General features: G+C 37.0%; 1 protein-coding gene across 4 annotated transcripts; it reads right to left on the reverse strand.

The window, feature by feature from the left end:
• Positions 1–8,201: 8,201 nt before the first annotated feature.
• LOC149235638 (uncharacterized) lies at positions 8,202–15,694 on the reverse strand. Of its 4 annotated transcripts, XM_089372165.1 has the most exons (8): positions 13,288–13,460; positions 13,019–13,173; positions 12,723–12,851; positions 11,127–11,218; positions 10,880–11,002; positions 9,895–10,749; positions 9,586–9,799; positions 8,202–9,479 (listed from the first exon to the last, which is right to left on the reverse strand). In XM_089372165.1, exons 4-8 carry the CDS (start codon positions 11,190–11,192, stop codon positions 8,824–8,826), a joined length of 1,914 nt encoding a protein of 637 aa, XP_089228291.1. In that variant the 5' UTR covers positions 11,193–11,218; positions 12,723–12,851; positions 13,019–13,173; positions 13,288–13,460; the 3' UTR covers positions 8,202–8,823. The 4 variants fall into 4 exon arrangements, with proteins under 4 accessions (XP_089228291.1, XP_089228290.1, XP_089228292.1 ...); XM_089372164.1 differs by lacking the exons at positions 12,723–12,851; positions 13,019–13,173; positions 13,288–13,460 and adding an exon at positions 15,079–15,694; XM_089372166.1 differs by lacking the exon at positions 12,723–12,851 and having other exon boundaries at positions 13,019–13,461.
• Between the last annotated feature and the right edge of the window lie 5,223 nt (positions 15,695–20,917).

The raw sequence follows: 20,917 nt of genomic DNA on the forward strand, positions 1-20,917 counted from the left end.
CAAGTAAAACAACCTAGTATGATCCTGTGTGTGATTTTGTGCCCAGTAAGGTTTGAATCTGGATCATTGACATGGTGACACCCTGTTTCAACTTTCAACCACTAGAACACAGCCTACTGGACTTGGGGGTGCTTTTGTTAACAAATGAAACATGTCAGATACCATTATCATGACTACACTAAGGATCTTAATTATCACTTAAGAAACCTAGAAATTTGGGACTCGGTTGCATGAAGGAAGATGGTTAAGGTGTCAACACCCAGTCAAAGCAATACCTCAGGTTTTGCCAGGTCCATGAAGACAATGAAGAAGATTTTGATGAGGCAGGTCCATAATTAGTGTCTCAGCACTAACTCAGATTCTACTTAATGGTCTGACTGATGAAAATATGACACCACACCCAAGGATGAAACCAAAAAGGATTAATGCCTTTGAAGCTCTTCCGAAAAAAAAAGTGATATTAACAGGACTTTTGAAATCTGCAATTATTAGGGCCTCCAGTGGAAGTAATGCAGCCAGGGGCTGCAGGTGATGATGGAAATGAAAAACCCCACAAGAAAGGTAAGGAAATTATGTTAGAGCATGAGAATGATATTGTGAAATCCAAGAAAGAGAAAATTCTCAACGACAGAGATAAGGGTAAGTTGAGATACAGTTTAGTGTCGATTGAATTTTAGTCTAGCAGTAGACTTGTGGGAGTTTACCAAAACCAGCCCAGACTCGATACTCATGCAATCCATGCGTGGTCTCTACTTGAAATCCCTGCAGCGATTATTGCATCAGTGCAGTTCTGCATTGGCCAAAAATTGGATAGTTTCTGTTAAAAATAATATATATATATATTTTGAATAACCAGTAGTTATAGTTAAGCTAATATATAGACATTGAATAAATGTATACTTTTATCATTAAAGATTTTTGAAAGGAAATTGTTCTATGTATTTGAAACATTTAATATTTCGAATAGCCACTCCACTTATTATTAAAGACGAACAAAATTTTAATGATCGAAACAAATACTAGGAAAGGAATAAATAGACGTGATAAAAAAATAACAAATGAAAAAAAAGAAAACAAGGGTCAAGGATATTGAAAAAATAAAAATGTAAAGAAAAGAAAAATAAGATTTAACTTAATGTGAAATAGGATTAATAATTAAAAAGTACTAAATTAAAAATAGATCAGGAAAAAAATTATAATAATAGTATTTTTTAAAAAGTACTAAATTAAAAAAAGAAGAGAAAAAATTATAATAATAGTAAATTGACGAAACTTAATAATAGTGAAACAAAATAATTTAAAGCTATAAAAGAATATTGAAAGAGGGAATTTAATGAGGAAAAGAAAGATTCAGTACTTAAAACAAGGTGGGATGAATTTTTTTTAAAGGGTTAATGAAAAATGACAAGGGAAGAGTATGAAAAAAAAAAACAAATGAAGATATGGATTGAAGGATTTTATTAAGGGCAGATGAAGATCAGATAGAAAAGGATAAAGGGAAGGAAATATCGAAACCAATGACCTGATGAAGAAGGGCAAATTGAAAAATGAGGGGCAGAAAGGGTAGGAATCCAGAAATGATGATTCGACGAGGGAATGAATAAAAAGTTTTTAGGATTGGTTAAGTTTATGTCATATTCTTGAGTCACATTATCATGGTTTTTCTTTATTTCCGGAGCTTTATGAATGATGCCTGAATTGAAAGATTAGTGGACTAGAGGATGAAAAACAAGTTTTCAAGATTTGCTAAGTTTATAGCCATCTTCTTGATTGAAATTATCATGGTTTTTTCTATTTCCAAAACTTCTTGAATAATGCATGAATTGTAGTAGAGAGCTGAAACTACAATTTTGGTTTAATCAAACCAAATGAGATGTTTAGATTTAGATGAATGCTCAACTATAGCTGATTTAAAGATGTGGTTGTGGAAAGTGTCTGCAATAAAGATGTGGTTGTGGAAAGTGTCTGCAATATGCAATATGCTTTTTGAGACGGGCTCTGAAATAACATCCCATTTGACCAATATATAATTTTCCACAAATACAAGGTATGTGCTAAACCCCTAAACCTAGCATGGGGGCTGATTTATCTTTAGCCAACTGGAATAAATGTTGTTTTATAAGGTTTAAAGTCTTGATATTCTTTTTGGACAAAATTTTAGAAATAAAATTGATAGTACCTTGGATGTATGGAAACAAGGGGTTGAAATGGTGGAAATGGTGGAAATTTTAGGTTTGGATTTTTTTAGCATCCTAGACAGCTTTATTGATTTGAGAGCTTTATTGATTTGAGAGATAGAGTAACCGTTAGTTTTGAAGGGTTGGGTTAAGTGGGCTTTTCCGTTTCTCAGGAATTGAGGAGTCATGACTTTGAAGGCTTGGTTTAAGTGGGCTTTTTCGTTTCTCAGGAATTGAGTTGTCGAGATTCTGAAGGCTTGGGTTATAAGAGTTTTCAGAATAGCTGACTTTTGAGTTGGGTTATTTTCCTATAAGCCTGCTGGGTGAGGGAGCCATCAGGAAAGTTTACCTAATTTTTTTCTATTTCCCTAATAAATTGAATATGAGGTAAAATGCTGTTTCAAATGTCAAGAAAGGAGTAAAGGGGAAAACTGTCATCTACATTCCTTTAAACAGTGTGGTGGGCATAGTCAACTTTGTTTCCGTCGGTAAATTGGAACCAACATTCTAGTCTTTAATACCAAACGTCTAAGGCCAAGGTTTCGAAGTGTTCCATAAATATTTTCTACAACAGGGATATGATCAGCTTCAAAATCTCAGAAAGATCATCCATAGAAAAAGGAGCTCTAACAACTCCAGGTGGGAAAGCCGAAATGATGGATGGATGCAACAGATCAAAAAGAAAACAAAGGAATTTGAGTCACCATAATGCTCCTGTTCTTATGGATAATTTCCAAATTCGGGAGTTTCAAACTCAACGTGTCTTTTGAACCGGGTAAGGAGCAGGTTACTGAAAGTAAAGAGGGCTACTCCCAAGGGCTGGAAACCCAGGTCCCAAATCTTAGGTATAGGTTATTGATTTGATTTGATGTAACTCCCCAAATTTTACTTTATTCGAGGGTTACATTTCTCTGCCCATGAACTTTTTAGATTCTTGATGACACTCTGGATTACAATTTTTATAAATTTAATATAACGGTGCAATTAGACGAGTCTACTACACAAATAACGGGAGTGTCTCGTTAGCTCGTAATTAAAAATTAAAGTGGTTCAGGGCCACATTCAATTCACAGCAGAACTTGTTCAAGATAACATCAATATACAATTACGTCATTTGACACAAACATATATGGGCCTTATTTCAGCTGGATTGGGGAAAATATTATTATAAGATACCAAATTATTGTGTTCGTTAAAAAGAATGGGGCAGTTGAAAGAACAGTAGGTTGGCCCAACCCGGAGGATATCGACATTTATCTTTTATAAATACTTTCCAATCAGATGATGGAATCTTTCCAAAATGACGTTGCCACGTATTCCTGATATGTGAGATGATCTGTTCGGGTACCAAACCTGTCTTAATTGCAGTCACTGTTGCCTGGGCCATGATTCAGAAGCATATTTATAGATTTTCAGCCAGCCGTAAAAGACAAGCATACAATTACCAGAATCTCAACGACTATTTAAAGGATGAAAGACCACCACCTGTATCTTTCATTGATCAATCGTAGGCTTAAATCTTGTTGCTTGGAAATTGATTTTATTAAAATTAAGACAACAGTTCAGTACTGTTCATCATAAGACATAATCAGACTTAAGGTGCACGCTCAAGTGGCTGAGAAAAAAGTTTCCCCCAGGGTTCAATTCTCTCTGACATGCTTGCTCTCTTTGTGAGTCAAACATGGTCTTAAATGTCGTCGCTTTGAACTTGATTTTAATTAATTAAGACAAGAGTTCGACTCTGGGATTATAAATATAATCAGACAAGGGTGTAGCTTGAGTAACTTAAAAACAAATTCCCTCCCTCGCCTGGGCTCAAGCCCCTTTTTTGTGACATGTTTTTTTTTTACGAGGCAAATTTTGACCATTGACCTGGCCTTCAGCCCTGAAAATTTACAATTGAGTAGTAAGTACCATCTTCAAAGCAAGAGGAAGTACCCAGTGAAGTGAATTTCCCCAGTAAATGCATTACACAATCAAAACAAAAAAAGGTTATGATTAGACTTTTATGCCCCATGTAATTTCAAATTTTGATATTAATCAAAGCCAGAATTGTCTATCTTGTGTGCATGGTTATGCGTTGTGTTACTTTCATTCCCTGGGTCCTGCCAATCAATTAATAATTTAATTATAGATAGATGCCATGTGCTGGTCTGAAGAGTTCTTGTCAGTCTCAATCTGAAATTTTTCTTTATGAAAGATGTGTCCTGTAATGTTTTCTATATCTTCCTCATAATGATTTACCTGAGTTGGATGCCTTTGCTAAAATTATTTATTCAATGTTCAAAGAAAAAATACTTTCCTTTCATGCAGTGAACTTCATTTTCTCGAAAACTATTCATTATTCTTTCATAAAAGGCAATGGGAAGAAAAAAAAACTCCACGAAATTGGCAATTTTCCAATTTGCTCCCCTTCCCTGCTGAGAGTTTTGTCAAGCTTGTCCGAAATCCCATTTGCTAAGCCCCACCGAGTTATTCGCATGGCCAATTTTCTTCAACTTTTAGACAAAGCATTAAAGGAAATCCCTCTCCAAAGGTGGAGGAAACTTGTTTGTTTCTCTTTCTTGGCTCATTGAGCGTGGAATAAATTTCGTTAGCACAAGAGAACAATTTTACCTGAATGGAAAGGTATTGAGACCAGCAGGGATTTGAATCGATAATAAAGGCATTTGAGACTTGTACATGAGCCACTTCTTGAGATAAGGGGACCAGTCCATTTGTGTAAGGCTGAAAAAAACATTTTGTCTTTAGTCGTAATGAAATGAGAGATAGTTTATCGGGCTAGGCTGAAGAGTGAACGTCTCATACTGAAAACTGTTTATTGATTAATATTGGGCCCTGCTCAACTTTGCAACTCGGACAACTAGCCTAGCGTGGTTTGTGGCAATTGTAGTAGGCTCAACTACGTCCAGCTAATAATGAATTGGAGTTTAGTGGTAGCAAGTGAAGCTATTGCAGAGATTAGCTTCGAGTAATGCCAGAGTAAACGATCTTAGCATTTAATATTTATGCGCATTTAGTTGTAGGAGAGTTGTATGATGGTGCTCCGAGGGTAGGAGACTCTAGATTTCAATTACTTCTAAAATAGTGGCCAAACCAGCGTGGGATAAATAGCATTTAATGTGCCCCATTTTCCTGGTTAATTTTGGCTCTAAATGCAATTGGGATGAAACTTGGTCTTGGGACATTAGTCTATCTTGTATTCATGAATGGCGGCTTGCCATAAAAACAAAAGCGGATGGAAATAGGTTAATCTAAGTGACTTTGTCAAACGTGACCAAGGATAAATGTAAAGCGCAGTCTAAACCGGTCACAATTTTGTCTATTTCAGTACGATTTTGAGAAATTCTAGCAGAAATTTTTGAAAATTAAATTAAATTTAGTTTATAGTTGTCAAGCTTTAAGCTTTAGGTTACAGCTGACAAACGTCCCCATTCCGACGAGAAAATCACGTCCATGCAAAATTGTGGCCTTGTTAAACAACCCCAATGTAAAGCTCATGTAATTGATCCGATGTAATCATGATCCCACCAATCAAATGTCCCCTAGGAAGAAGTAAAGCTCATTACAAGCCACTACATATATGGAACTTACGTTTGAATCACACTTATTAGCTCGACATCTGTCTATGGTCATACTACAGAGTATACTCAAAGCCACGCATATTACAATATCCTACCACTTGCGCCACATGGCATTCACATTATGATACATGGCAGCACCACCTGTTGGCGTGTAAAGGCATAGACATGTAGAGCTTGGTGGGGAGCGGTGGGTTTCAATGATCAAGTTTTATCCTTGTTGCTTAGTTTTTATCTATAAACTCAAATTTTCAGCTGGTATGTTGGCCAAAGATTTTGATTACTATTATCACATTTCAATCCGAAAGGCAAAAAAGAAAACAATTCCCCACCTTAAAACTATATGTTGGTTCTGCCATATTATTACAACAGTGCTTTGGCCCTTTAAAGTTAATTTTAGTTTAATTTTGGAAAATATAAGATTTATCCCCCATAGTTGGGATCTATGAACACAAACTATTTGCTAGTATGTTGCATAGAAATTTGGGTCAGTATTATATACCATTTCAATTTCAAGGGGCGAAAAGAAAACAATTCTACCTCGAAGTCATTCAAACTCAGATGTGCCTTGTTAAACAACCATGCTTTCACCGTGTAAATTTTATTTTGTTAGAATAATCACTCGAGATAAAATTTATTAAGCAAGCAAAATCCATATATTCAAGTAGATCTCATTATTCCAAAGTAGAGTAGACATTCCAAGAACGCAATTGACTTCATGGGGTGAAGTTACCTACCGGCTTTTCTCTCCGATTTGGCAAGTAACACCTTTCGCTTGCCAAAGCACAAGTAGGTAATCTCTCTCTCGGTTGTCTGAGGAAATTGCAAGTCGAGAAGGAAAAAATTTCAGGCCAACTGGTCATCCCCAATTGCTTCTCTCGCTCGCTGGGGTGATATGCCCTGTGACTTATTCTCTTGGGCTGTTCGCATAACTAATTTGAACTTTTCGGGCTACTCGAATAACTACTTTGAACTTCACCAGGGCGGTCAAGCCCTAGCAGTGTCTTGATCCATAGCCCATCCGAAAGCAACAGATGGTTTGCTAGAGACTTGATGGATAAAGTAAATTAGTTAAACCATTGTTCATTTTAATTGTACATAAATCTTTCCGTGACCCAAATAGAGGCCTCTTACCAATGCTCTTGCTCCAATTATTTATAAAATAAATGTTTCCATAATGAACCCCACTACAGCGAGCGGTACAGCTTATGTGACACTCCATGCCCTCGGTGAGGCATAGGTGGCTAGTAAAACATGGAATTAGGTTTGGGCACAGCACTTTAATATCACTGTGTTAATATCACCGAAGTTAATGTGCCCTATATGACCTAAAACATAAACAATCGTCAGTTTTAAAAACTAAGAGATTATCTCAACCCTGGATCTACTAAACACCCTGTAAATTCTCGCAATGAGATGAATCTATACCAGCAGGCTCTTATATCTTTGCGCATTCTCAGTAAATTAGAAATCGGACTTGCAGTAGAGCACGATAACCACGTTTCTTCTATCCACAGTTAAGCTACTTGGAAAACTCTGCTAGATGATTCGCAAAAACAATCAAGATTTATACAAATAGAAGGATACAGCATTGAAACACACGATGCTATTAGCTGAATATTTGACCAACTATTGCAGCTATTTTGAAGGGCAACGTGGCTTCAAGCAAATCCTATTCAATATCAACTCCTCTTTTCTCAATTGGCAGCACCCATGCAGCACACATAACTGGAAGTAGTTCTATCAGAGGAATTATACTCTCCTGGGAAACAAATAGGGAAGATTTATAAGTCTTGAAATTTTTATGTTTGCGATGAGTTTGGATGTCATTTGCAAAAAGGCAATAGTAGCATCCGAATTTTAGAAGAGGAGAAACCCTCCAAAACACTGCCAGAGTCATGACCAAGCACCCAACAAACAACCCTTTTACAAAATTTTTTACATAATTTTAAATAATCAATACATTTTGTAAAAATAAATGAATACTAAGTATACCAGATTATTTTGATAAATGTTTTGCCGAGTAAATGTGACGCGTCATATACAAAGATTATTGAAATAATCGGGTAACTTGTGCCCACCCTTTGCAATGAAAAATGCATTGTCAGATAGCTAATAATCGTTCATTCATTACCAGTATTTATCAATCATAGGCATCTGAAAATATTCTTTTAATGTTGCAGAGTCTGTATTCTTTAATGTTGTACAGCCTGAGGTCATAAAAAGAGACTAATATTAAAAAAAGATGTTGGATCCAAATCAAGGGCAAATATTTGTTGATGAAATCACAGAAGTAGGCATAGGACAAACCATTTCAATGATCAATATTTATCAACCATAGAGGTATTCCGTTACTGTTGTACAGCCTGATGCCATAGAAAAAGGCTAATATTCAGATTACAAAAATATATTAATTTACGCTCAGAATCAAGAACAAATATCTGTTCATGAAACAACAAAAGTAGGCATAGGACAAACCGCTTCAATCTGATCATTTCATTTTACTGGTACAATGGGCATTCGCAAATGCCCCTGTTTAAAATAAAGGGATTTACACATTACAACTGGATTGCATGATGCAGAGGAAATTTCAATTAAATTTAAAAAATCTGGGCTGTTATATTTTTAATGCCACTTCTCACATCCATAATTTTCACCTCCCCTGGCACCAGATGCTATCATTTTTGTCAACAACACCTATTGACAGTATTAATGTTACAGCATTATACATCATAACTGAATCTAAATATGACATGGTTATGACTAAACTCACATAGATTACAAAGCAATCTGACCATGTGTACAGTCCAACATCCTTGCCATACTTGAAATAAGTCAGACAAGCATGAAGTTCTTGCCATGTATCCTCACACATCTACCATATACCAATCTTCACACATGTACCAGCCTCTCTACTTCCCAACTTAAATTGATTGAGCGAAGTTTTGTTAGTAAACTTCATCCTGGACTTGGCTTCCTTTTATAAAGAGCTCAAAATTGTCACCAATTAGTCAATAAAATAATAGTGCACTGTAATTATGGAACATCTGACTAGCCAACTGAATTCATCTGGACATCACAAGATTAGACAAAGGCATTGGATTCGTGAAAAGGGGGCTTACTATGGGGCAGCCATGTATAGGATTCACGTTTTCTTGCCCTTGCCTCAATCGTTTGGCTTTTACAAGTTCTTCACCACTTCTCTGCATTTTGGCTTGCTCCTTCTTGTTGCATTCCAACAAGTCTTCCCCGCTTTTCAACATGTTACTATCCACGGTCTTCCTTTTCGACAATTTCAACTTACCACCAGAAGAGCTAGTTTTGGATAAAGCTGTAGCTTCTCTGGTGCGTTTTCGCTTTCTTGAAGATTTCCACCTCAAATCACCAAGCAGTCCATCATTTACCAGATTACATGCACGCTGTTCTTTCTCGCTAGTTGTGGATTCCACTCCAACCTCTCCTTTTAAATCCATATCGCTTTCATTAGCATGAGAATTTCCACACCCGTCCAACTCACTGGATTGTCTCAATGCAACTGATGAACTTGGAGATACAGTACATCTCCCAGGCAATGTCACAGGCTGTAATCCATCCTTTTTATCATGAGAGACTTGGTTAGCAGCTACATCTGGTGCCTCTTTTACCAAAGTCCACTGATTGTTAACCCAATCCCTGGAGACGCGCAAGTCCCTTGTTTTGAATATTGATCTTTCATTTTCACCTACAACATAGGAAAATTCAATTTATATTTTCTGTCTTATACTCTGGACCAAAAAAAATTACCACAGTAAGGTACAAAATAGGTAAATCAGGAGGTGAGTCTGTACCAGGAAAATAAACATGTACTTGAGCCTCTTGTTCATGTATCATAACCACCACACCTTCCCACCAGCCATCATTCCACCATGCATCCACGGCAGTGCCAACTACAATGCTTCTAGAAGTTTCTTCTTCAGGAGGGTAGGGGCGGATGGTTAGCCGTCCAGGGTTTCGAATCCCAAATTTGTCTGGTGCTGCTACTCTAAAAGCCGGAATCCACTCCTGCAGTGACAAGTTCAAATTAAGATCATAGAGATTATAATTGTAAACCTAAAAAGCAAGTTTTCAGAATGACAACCAAAAGTCAAGAGACCAACCTCTAAGTTGTCACTTTCATCTTCATTTTGAACATCCTCATAGCGAACTTTTAGACGATGTGGTTGTTTGCTTAGTACTGTGCACTTAAACCAACAACCTCTGATACCACTGTCCTGCGAAAGCAACTCTACCTTGTCTCCAATGTTAAAATCTGAATCCGCTAATCCTTGTAGATGCAAATATTCCTTGCTCTTCTCCACCATAGATTTTATCGGGGGTGTAGTGTCTAGTGTACAATTATTATCTTCATCTACTTCAGCAGAAACAGATAATCTGTATAGACTATCTGGGGCATCCACATGTCGACCACTGTGACTAAGGGCCCCAGACCGTCTTCTAGAGCTCCTCGATTTTCTAGGCCCCTTGCTTAAGCCTGTGCTAAGCTTTGTTTCCTGCTCTTCATCCAGATCCCAGCTATCACTTGTCAGATCATGCTTTGGTGAAAACCGAAGCAAGAGCACATCTGTGGAAGAGAGAACTTTCTGGTGCCAATATCCTTCCAATTGACTTAAATCAAATGACTTGATGACTCCATTGTCAAACTGCCTATAACACATGTAAAGTTGAGCTGCTGCCTCGGTAGGTAGTTTTGCACAGCATTCCTCATAGTGTTCTGGAGTAAGTACTGTTGCCAGGCCATCAACACATTTAACATTAAGAACTTGTGAGGAAGAAGCAAAAAAAAGTTCTCTTGCATGAGGTACTGGAGGGGGTATATTTTCAAGAACTTCATTAGCCTTATGAAACCACTGAACCCGAACTAACTTCCTTGCCTTTGAATCCTCAAACATGTCTTCCAAATAAGCAATGCAATGTTCCCTTCCTTCTGCCCTCGTATATACAAAATCATGAACCTACCAACGAAAAACATCTGCAATTAGCTATGAAAACCATATAAAGAACAATTCCAACAGAGGACTGAAAACTCTACAAATAAGGCCAAAAACAAATATATAAATAATTTTCAAGATTTGTCTAACTTACTGAAATAGTGCTGCCATTGCGACAGAAAGACCGGTAATGTGTCAACTGCTTTCTACAAATCCGTGAAGAGCCTACCCATACAACATCCCTACTAGTTGCTATTGGTCTCTTATGCAGTTGATCCTGCAAATTTGTTATCAACGTTAAAAAAGCGTCAGATTCTACACTGACTAAAATATCTTTCTACGTAGTCATAATCAGAAAATAATGGAAGATAACATATGATTCAGATTTCAGTTGAACTCACCTTAGAACTATGAATGTGATTGGCAGGTCCAACCATATCATCATTTGAGACATCTGTGTCTGACATGAGAGACAAGTTGCTCCTCGGAGATTCTGAAAAACAGAACACAAATTTTATAAGTTCTCACTTGATTGATATTTGAAGAAAAAAATGGCAAAATAAAACAGTAACTAAATGACCTATCAATGCTCACTAACAATGAATTTATATCAAGATGTTAAGACAAGACGTGAGACAGTGCAGTTTCCACCCCAAAACTGGAACAAGTGCACAAGATATATCAACCACAGAGAAAAAGAAATATCCATACACAATGATTTCTCCATTTTTGAGAGAAATAATGACGACCATGCTAAATAGCATATTTGAAAATGTTCAAATACACCTAATGTATTGAATATTTGAATTAATTTCATGTACCATGCAAACATAATGCATTAAAATGAGATGCACCATGTAAAAGACTATATGCTAATGGTGTAAGACAGGATTCATCAATACAGAAGCCAAAAAACATGGCAAACAAAACAGAAAATCTCCTATTCATGACAAACCTATTACACTGCATGCCATAATGTATTGAACTTTAACATATCAAATATTATAATTAGTTTCACGCACCAAACAAACATAAAAGATTAAAATGAGATACACCATACAAAACTACAAGTTATATGGTATAAGACAACATTCATCAATACAGAAGCCAAATAACATGGGAAACAAAACAGAAAAACTCCAATGTATGAAAAACTTATTACAGTGCGTGCCATATATATTTCACACTAAGATCGTGACAAATTCTACAGGATAAGTTACATGCCAGGTAAACAAATCCAGGACCTCTATCATACTCAATCTGCCTCTCGTTTTGGGGAGATGGAGATAGTGTCCTCCCAAGTTTCAGAGAGGACAAACTGCATGGAATTGAGAGGCACCCCACTCTTTACATTCTTTTAGCATAGCAGAGCTGCTTATCAAACTGGAACATCTCTTATGACCAAAATGAAATAGATCATATAGCTCTATATTCTGCCTCTTGTTTTGGGGAGATTTTGATAGTGTCCTCCCAAGTTTCAGAAAGGACAAACTGCATGGAATTGAGAGGCACACCACTCTTTACATTCTTTTAGCATAACAGCTCTGCTTATCAAACTGGAACATCTCTTATGACCAAAATGAAATAAATCATTTTAGAAATTAAAGACACTAGAACTAATCTCATTCAGGCACTACAAGAAATGAAATAAGTCATTGAAGAACATAGAGACACCAGAACTAACCTCATTCAGGCTTATCAAACTGGAACATCTGTTATGACCAAAATGAAATAAATCACTGAAGAACATAAAGACACCAGAACTAATCTCATTCAGGCACTACAAAAAAATGAAATAAATCATTGAAGAACATAGAGACACCAGAACTAACCTCATTCAGGCACTACAAACTAGCATATGGAAGATCCATATGCTTCTGATGATAAAATTCTCTCTTTACACAGACCACCAACAAAAACAAAGGAAAAACATCCATTATCTGGCACTACAAAAAATGAAATAAATCATTGAAGAACATAGAGACACCAGAACTAACCTCATTCAGGCACTACAAACCAGCATATGGAAGATCCATACGCTTCTGATGATAAAATTCTCTCTTTACACAGATCACCAACAAAAACAAAGGAAAAGCATCCATTATCTTGCAGGTGTGTAAGGCATCCTAACAGATCCAAAAACAGGAAATCCAAGCCTTTCTCAGAAAAAAATGCAACATGACCTAGTACATAAACAAGTCTATTGTCTAACTAGAAGAACCATTAAAACAAAAGTAAAGCCAGCATTTAAGTAAAAAGTCATCAGATAAACTTGCAATTCCAACTGCAGCACCTCAAAAATGTTGACCAGTTGCTTAAAACTCAGATCCACCTCTTTTCATCATATGCTTGGAACTCATGACTGTGGTACAAACTTCAACAATTATCTTTATCAAAAATGCCCATGAGTTCATGTGACCACCAGAGCCATAACTCCATTCGTTGGACCTGGATCGAACATTCTTCATCGACAGCTTGAATAGGTTTCAAATATGCAAAGTATCTTTTCATCTACATATGTTTGGAACCCATGACTGTGGTATAAACTTCAAATGTCTTTACCAAAATTGTAAAAATGCCCATGAGTTTAGAGCCATAACTCCATTCCTTGGACCTGGATCGAACATTCTTCATCCACAAAGCTTGAATAGGTTTCAAATATGCAAAATATGGCATCCTCTTGCCTCAAAAAGACCTAAACACTATGTAGAGCTGAAATCTTATTAGAACATTCTTCATCCACAAAGCTTGAATAGGTAATATGCAAAGTATGGTATCCTCTTGCCCTCAAAAAGACCTAAACACTATGTGGAGCTAAAATCTTATTAGATCCGAGCACTTTCAGCACAACATTTGGTAAAGTTCAAAGCTTTGCATATAAGAAATTCAGAGATCTGACCCATAAGTAGTTCCTGTATAAGGAATGGGAATGGTTTCACATTAAGAATGTCCATATGTCCATATCATCTTCTTTCGGTGGAAATCTTCCAAAAAAAAGGATCTGCCCTAAACAATATCCTCATCTTCCAGAAAAAGGGTCTGCCCTAAACAATATCCTCCTCTTCTTTCGGTGGAAATCTTCCAGAAAAAGGGTCTGCCCTAAACAATATCCTCTGCAGCATAGGCAAAACCATGTCTTCTGAGGACCTGGAAGCCTGGAAGCCATTGAAAGATCAGGATCTCATCATTAGCAAAGCTCAACAATACAACCAAACCATAAAATACCCAACTCAAAGCTTAATAACGTTATATGCCTCTTAATGTGAGACAGGGGACTCAAAAACTTCCCAAAAAGCGCTTGTACGTTGGGGTGTCCATCTTTTCAGATAACATACCATGCCATGTCAATCTGGAGCACAAGAGAAGAAACTAAGTGTTTTGGGCAATCCATGGAACTTTAAGGGTAAAAGCAGCGCCAAAACTGTTTCAAAAGTATTCCATGGAAGGTTTTCACACACAAACGGAAGAAACAGCCTGAAAATCGTTAATATTTTCAACAAAATAGAAAGAAACAACCTGAAAATCGTTAATATTTTCAACAAAATAAAAATTGCAAGCCCGTATACAACAATAAACATTTCCCCGTCATATTTTCTCAAATGCCCAGTTAATTTTGTGCATTTTCGTGCATTTTCTGAAGATTAATGAAATGTTCAAAGCCACTGATTATGAAAAGCACAGCCCCCTTGATAAATTTTGAAGTGCCCAAGCAATGTTTCCATGTTTCTGAAGATTAATGAGACTTTGAAGGCCACAGATAAGAAAGACACTGCTTTTCAAAATTTCTCTATGCCCAAACAACATTTTTTCCTTTCCCTGAATATTAATGCAACTTTCAAGCCGACGGGTAGCAAAAACCATTCAACGAGAGATTTCCTTAAGAGCACAGACCGAAAAATGACAACATTTGTAATACATCATCTATATATTTTTAAAGAAAACACATGTAAACTATCCATATGCCCTTTAAAATACCAGTTTTCAGGAGGATCTGGAAACATCGACTATTAAACGTCAAAGTACGTTAAACATTGAAATGATATTGGCATTAACAGTCCTGAAGCAGAGAGCTACAAAAAGCCATCGTCTTCAAGATGATTCAACTGCCCCGTTCATTGAAACGAACAATGATTATCAGGACTAGCCATCTCAAAAACGGTGTTTTGCTGGCTTTTCAAACCAGCCTAGCTGTTTTGCCTGGTGTTTGGGGTTTTTCCACACCCTTCAAGAAAAAAACACAAAAAACTAAAAAAAGCACATCTGTAGGACTCCCCAGAACAAAAATATGCTTGGCAGGAACACTAATCTCAGGCACCATATACACATAGATCTGAAAAGGAAAATAGTAACTACTTGTAATATTTGTGTTATGATCTCCCGAGGATGTTGGGCGTGGCTTTGACAACAGAGAGTCCAGCCAATCCACCACCTCTCTTCTTGATCTCCACTTCATTGAAGAGGAGGAATTTGACTTGCTGTTGTTTGTTAGATGCAAAAACTCCTCTGAGACCACATAAACCATGTGCCTCAGGCTCCTTTCTGTCCCAACCACCGCGAGCTTTGCGTTCCCATGGTGGTCCTTGAGATAATAATGGACCACTCTGCTACCACGGTCATTCGATACATACTCCTCTTGCCATCCCACATAATGCTTGCTTGTGGGGCGCGCCATGACCCAAAATCTCTGGTTTTCTTTCAAGGTCAAGAATATCAGGGATCAAATAGGGCATAAATGCAAATGGACAAACCAGATATCAGAAGCGGGCATAAGCAATCGGCACTTGGGTATCAGAACATATAAGTTCTTAAGGCGGGGATGTCTGTAAAGGGCACTGAATGGTCCAATCCTTCAGAAATGAAATGAAAACTCAGAAGGCGTTACAGAGCTCCTTTGAATGCAGACGCAGCGTTACGGCACCCAATGGACTAATATAGCGAACCCGTGAAGGAAATTTGGAAAATAAAAATCTAAAGGAATGGAATGATATAGTCCACGGATTGCCCTGGTCTAAATGGGGCAGCCGGCGGGCCCGGTAAAAATGAATTGGTAAAAAGCTTTAAAATATTAATTAAATTATTAAATGTCAAAGCAGTGGGGTAGATTTTCAACGTTGCGATAAACACACCTTATCCGCGCCGAGCGAACGCGGAGAGCCTCTGCACCCACGTCGTGACACGTGTACATCGATGGATATGATTTCCGCGTGAGATGAAATGAAATCCACATGAAATGAAATTTCGCTAAATGAAATTCGCCCTGGAAGAGGAGAAATTCCTTGAAATGAAATTGCATTTCGCGGTTGCGTGAAGACGAAGAGTCCTGGAAACTGCAAGGAAAGAGGGAATCCTTTCGCCAGCTCATCGGCCACAGGATATGACGTATCTTTTGGGCTTACGTGGCTTGTTTTTTGAATTTCCACCGGCGGAGACTGGGACGGCCCGCGCCGTCCGGCACGTCTCTGCACTGATGTGCCGGTCAATTTTTGTCTTGAAATGCACCGAAATTAAAACGAAATGAAAATTTTCCGGATAGGGTTTAAATTTAACGCGGGCTTTCAACCGCGGTTAAAGGCGGAGTTTTGGCAATGGCGACTGGGTAAGGCGGCGGTCCTTCAATTTGAATTTCAAAGCGAGGAGTTCTTTTTCATATTTTATAATTTTTTGAAGGAGATTCTGCTATGTTATGACAAAGTTGTAAGGGTAGGGTTTTGGGATTCTCTTGTGATTTTTTCTATTGAAGTCTTAAATTTTATTAACTTATTATTAAGTAGTCTTAATATTTATTAAGTTAATGTTAACTATTGGTTTTTTTAATATTTATTAGGTTAATGTTAACTAGGTTTTTTTAATGGTTAATATGTTTTTTTTATATTTTGTTAAATGATTTTAGATCGAATGGTTGGGTAAAGGGATTGTTTTTTAATTATATGGGTTGAAATTTTTGAATATATATTATAATTTATTTTTACATGATTATGGTTTAAGTTTTTAAACATATATTATAATTTTTTTTCAATGATATTTATGAAATAATTGTATTTGATGTAATAATGATAATCATAAATAAAAAAATCTTATACATTCATGTAATGTTTAATTATATAATTCTCTATAATTCCAAAATATATATAATTCATAAATTAATTAACATTAATTTAAAATTATAATAATCAACATATTTAGTTTGAAAAGTCTACCCATCTTGGATAAATCAATGTGAAAAATTCACAGGTCTCAGATAAATCAATGCTTTGTTAAGACACTTCTTAAGGTGAAGTTATTCAATTCTCCACTAAAATAAGATATTAAATATAATAAAACCAAATTAGTGTAAAAAATTCACAAGTCTCGGATAAATCAATGCTATGTTAAGACACTTCTTAAGGTGAAGTTATTCAATTCTCCACTAAAATAAGATATTAAATATAATAAAACTAAATCAATGTAAAAAATTCACAGGTCTCGGATAAATCAATGCTATGTTAAGACACTTCTTAAGGTGAAATTATTCAATTCTCCACTAAAATAAGATATTAAATAATAAGATATTAAATATAATAAAATATAATCGTGTCAAACTTATTTTATATATATATATTTCAAGGTAAAAAAAAAAATTAATCATAAATCTTATTCACAAATCTTACTCAATTAAAAAAAATATATATTATTAAAATAGTAGCGATGTGTGCACCATGTGAGTTAGGGAATTACCTCCACAGTGGTGGCCCTCTGCGCAACGAGGTGGGGACTCTGACCAAAATTGGATGTGCACCTAAGCGTAATTTGTGCCCATGTTAGGGCACATAAGTGGTACATTTTATATTTTTTTTAATTAAATAATAATTTTTAACCGTGATGAAACTTTTCTAATTGGTTTTATTAAAGAAGTCTGTAAAAAGTAACGTGGTGTATTAGAGTTGCTAAATATTTTTAAAATAAAATATGAGGAAATTTAATGTAATTGATAAGAAGAGATTTCATATATGATAATGAATGACAAAAGCTTACACTAAGAGAAAAAAATGAATAATAACTCATACTCAATGTGAATGAAATTTAAAAATTATATTATAAAAAAGCTCATGTCCAGTGCTTTACCCGTAGGGCATAAAATAAATATTTATTATTATAATTTCAAGGGATTTAGGTTATAAAAGTCGTATCTTTAATAAAAGGTAGGATAACAAATGATTTCATTGATTTGCAAGGGCCAGTAAATTCATTATTAGATAATGAGGAAGGGTATTTTAATAATGAGTGTAATAATGCTAATTTTAATAGATATTAATAATTATCATTATTAATATAAATAATTTTAAAATAAATTGTGATTTTAAAATATTTAAAAGGAATTATAATATTTTAATAAAAATATAGTTAATAATTTAATTGTAAGATATTGTTTAATTATAATATATATATTTTTGTTTTTTAATTTAATTTTTTTTAAGTTTGGCAAGATTATATATTTATTATGTCTAATATATCTCTCTAATGAGAGTGGGGAATTGAACCGATGACTTCACATTAAAAAGTGTTATAACAAGCTTTACTTGGAGGATCTTTGATAATTCGTTTGCGCGCGAGGAACTAGATAGCGGGAGCTTGGAGCAGCCTTCGAGGTTGGTAGGAGGAAGCCCAGGGAGTGCGTGAGGAGCCACAATCAACCATGGGATTGTGCATAGCTCTAGAGCCATGGCCCCAAGAGGGGGCTATGAAATGGATCCACCCTTTCCACCTGAGCTAGCTGCATTCCGGGATCTGGTTGCAGCATGCAATAAACGGCCAACAACTGAAAACCAGCAGAAGTTTGTAAAAAAATGGAATCCATCCCCACAGTTGCTCTGCCGACTGAAGAACCCTACAAAGCGGCATTAAACCTAGCAAAACGAGGGCTTATTGGACAGTTCACAGGCTTATGGCCCTCGCCTAAAGCTGTAGATGCCTGGGTGCAAAGGAACTGGCGATCCCTGGTCAAGGAAGGAATAAAAATCCATTTCGTCAGCAAAGGCTTCTTTGTATTCGTATTTGAAGCAACAGAAGACAGGAACCTCATATTCAGAAACGACCCGTATTTCATGGGGCCTCAGGGTCTGTATCTGAATCAATGGACACCAGACTTCAATCTGACTTAGGATGTGCCCTTGGCTGTTCCGGTCTGGGTGCGATTGCCCCATCTACCTCTACACTACTGGAACCCTAAATCCTTAGAAACCATAGGCAACAAACTTGGTAAATACATCGATCAAGCAGAAAGAAGAGATTAGTACTCCTGTGCGAGAATTTGCGTAGAAGTAGACCTGGAGGAAGGTCTCCCTGAAGCTATTAAACTCACGGTGGTTGACTAGACACACATACAAGTGCTAGACTATGAGCAACTCCCATTTAAATGCTAGCACTACCATGGCTATGGGCATTTTGCCAAGCACTGTAAAAAGAAATCAGAGGATGGAGGAACAAAGGGAAAGCCCTGTCCACTGGGAGGGGTGCTCCTCCCGAAGCCCAAGCAGAAGGAAGCTCAGTCCCACCAAGAGCAGACATACCCACAAATCCCTTTGAAATACTCAGCACACCAGAAAAACTCCAAGATCTAGCAGATAAAGAGGTTGAACAGCAGGCTAACAACATGGAAGAAAACAAAAGGCAAGAGGAAACAATCTCTCTCCAAATCGAAACTCCAAAAGGGGCCTCTAGCTCCCCAACCTATGCAGATATGACAAGGAAGAAGACCCCAGAGATATTGGGATCCTTGGAAGATGAAACAACTGAGAGGCCCTCGAAAAGAGTGGGGAGGAAATCTCACAAAGAGGCCAGAGAAGAAGTAGAGAGACAAAAAATGCAAGGCATCCAGGCCACTATAGAGATGTCTATCGACAGCAGTACTAGAACCCGGCCTCCCAAGGGAGGTCCTCCCCCAACCCTTGCCAGTAAATAATTCGATTAGTCTCTTAGAATTGCAGAGGACTGCAAAATCCATCAAAAGCTGAAGCATTCAAGAGCCTATTGAAATCAGAACTCCCCGAGATCCTCATGCTCCAAGAGACTAAAATAGAAGGCGAAGCCCTTTTGGAACTCAGCAAAGTAAAATGGAAAACAAAAGCTGGAAAAGCAATAAGTGCCAGAGGTACATGCGGCGGGATAGCCACTCTCTGGGAGGTTGACAAGTTTCAGCTTGAGAGCTCTTTTTAGATGCAGCACTGGATTTACACCAAACTCCGACACCTCTCAAGTAAGATAAACTTTGCTCTCTTTAATCTCTATGTACCTGTCCTCTATGCAGAAAAGGAAAAATGCTGGCAAACTCTGACTGATTTTCTGGAAGCATACTCCCTCAAGAATATAATTATTGCGGGAGACTTCAATCTAATCCTCGACCCAAAGGAAAAAAGAGGAGGAACCAACAGTAGGGACCGCTTTCTTCCCTTAGTGGAAAACCTGATTCAACAATGGGATTTATTAGACTTCAAGCCAAAAAAAGGGCTTTACACATGGACAAATAACAAAATAGGGGAGGAGCACATATCAGCCAAGCTAGATAGATTCCTTCTTCAGAGTTCCTTCCTCTTCGAGAAGATGATCATTTCCACAAAAATATTGCCAAAGTGGATTTAGACCATAAACCCATCCTCCTTCTGCTGGAAGAAGAAGAAAACCTAGGGCCAATCCCCTTCCAGTTAAACCCACTATGGGCAAACAGAGAAGGGTTTATGGATACAGTGAATAAGGCATCGTCCATCCATGTTCTTGGATCGCCCAGCGATGTTTGTGAGCAAAAGATAAAAGCCACCAAAACAACTTTGAAACAATGGATAAAAAATCCCACAGATTCTCCCACTACCCAATGAAAACAGAGCACAAAGCAGCTGTTGGATCTGCAAATGGGCTTGGAGATGCAAGACATTACCAACGCAAAAATTCATAGCGAGCAAGAACACCAAATCAGCACCCTCCGGACATTCAGAGAGGAGGAAGAATACTTGAGGCTCAAGTCACGCAATCTTTGGCTTACGTCTAGAGACAAAAATACAACCTTCTTCCACAAGCAAATTCGAACCCGTGTTTCTAGAAACCACATTGTTGAAATCACCTCACCGGATGGGGTTGTTCTCAAAGGCATAACTCTGATAAAGGACACCTTTCATTTTTAGTAGTTGTTCAAAGAAGAAGGCATGGAGGATGAAGAGGAAGC

Source organism: Pinus tabuliformis, chromosome 8 (assembly GCF_031772625.1).
Source record: "Pinus tabuliformis cultivar Carrire ecotype Pingquan chromosome 8, CPIR1, whole genome shotgun sequence".
In the NCBI taxonomy this organism is placed as follows: Eukaryota; Viridiplantae; Streptophyta; class Pinopsida; order Pinales; family Pinaceae; genus Pinus; species Pinus tabuliformis.

Coding starts and splice junctions, on each gene's coding strand:
- LOC149235638 (XM_089372164.1), bottom strand. CDS start 15,397: ATGGCGCGCCCCACAAGCAAGCATTATGTGGGATGGCAAGAGGAGTAT. Junction 9,800..9,894: donor ATGAAAGTGACAACTTAGAG/GTTGGTCTCTTG, acceptor TTGTCACTGCAG/GAGTGGATTCCGGCTTTTAG. Junction 9,480..9,585: donor AGTACATGTTTATTTTCCTG/GTACAGACTCAC, acceptor CCTATGTTGTAG/GTGAAAATGAAAGATCAATA.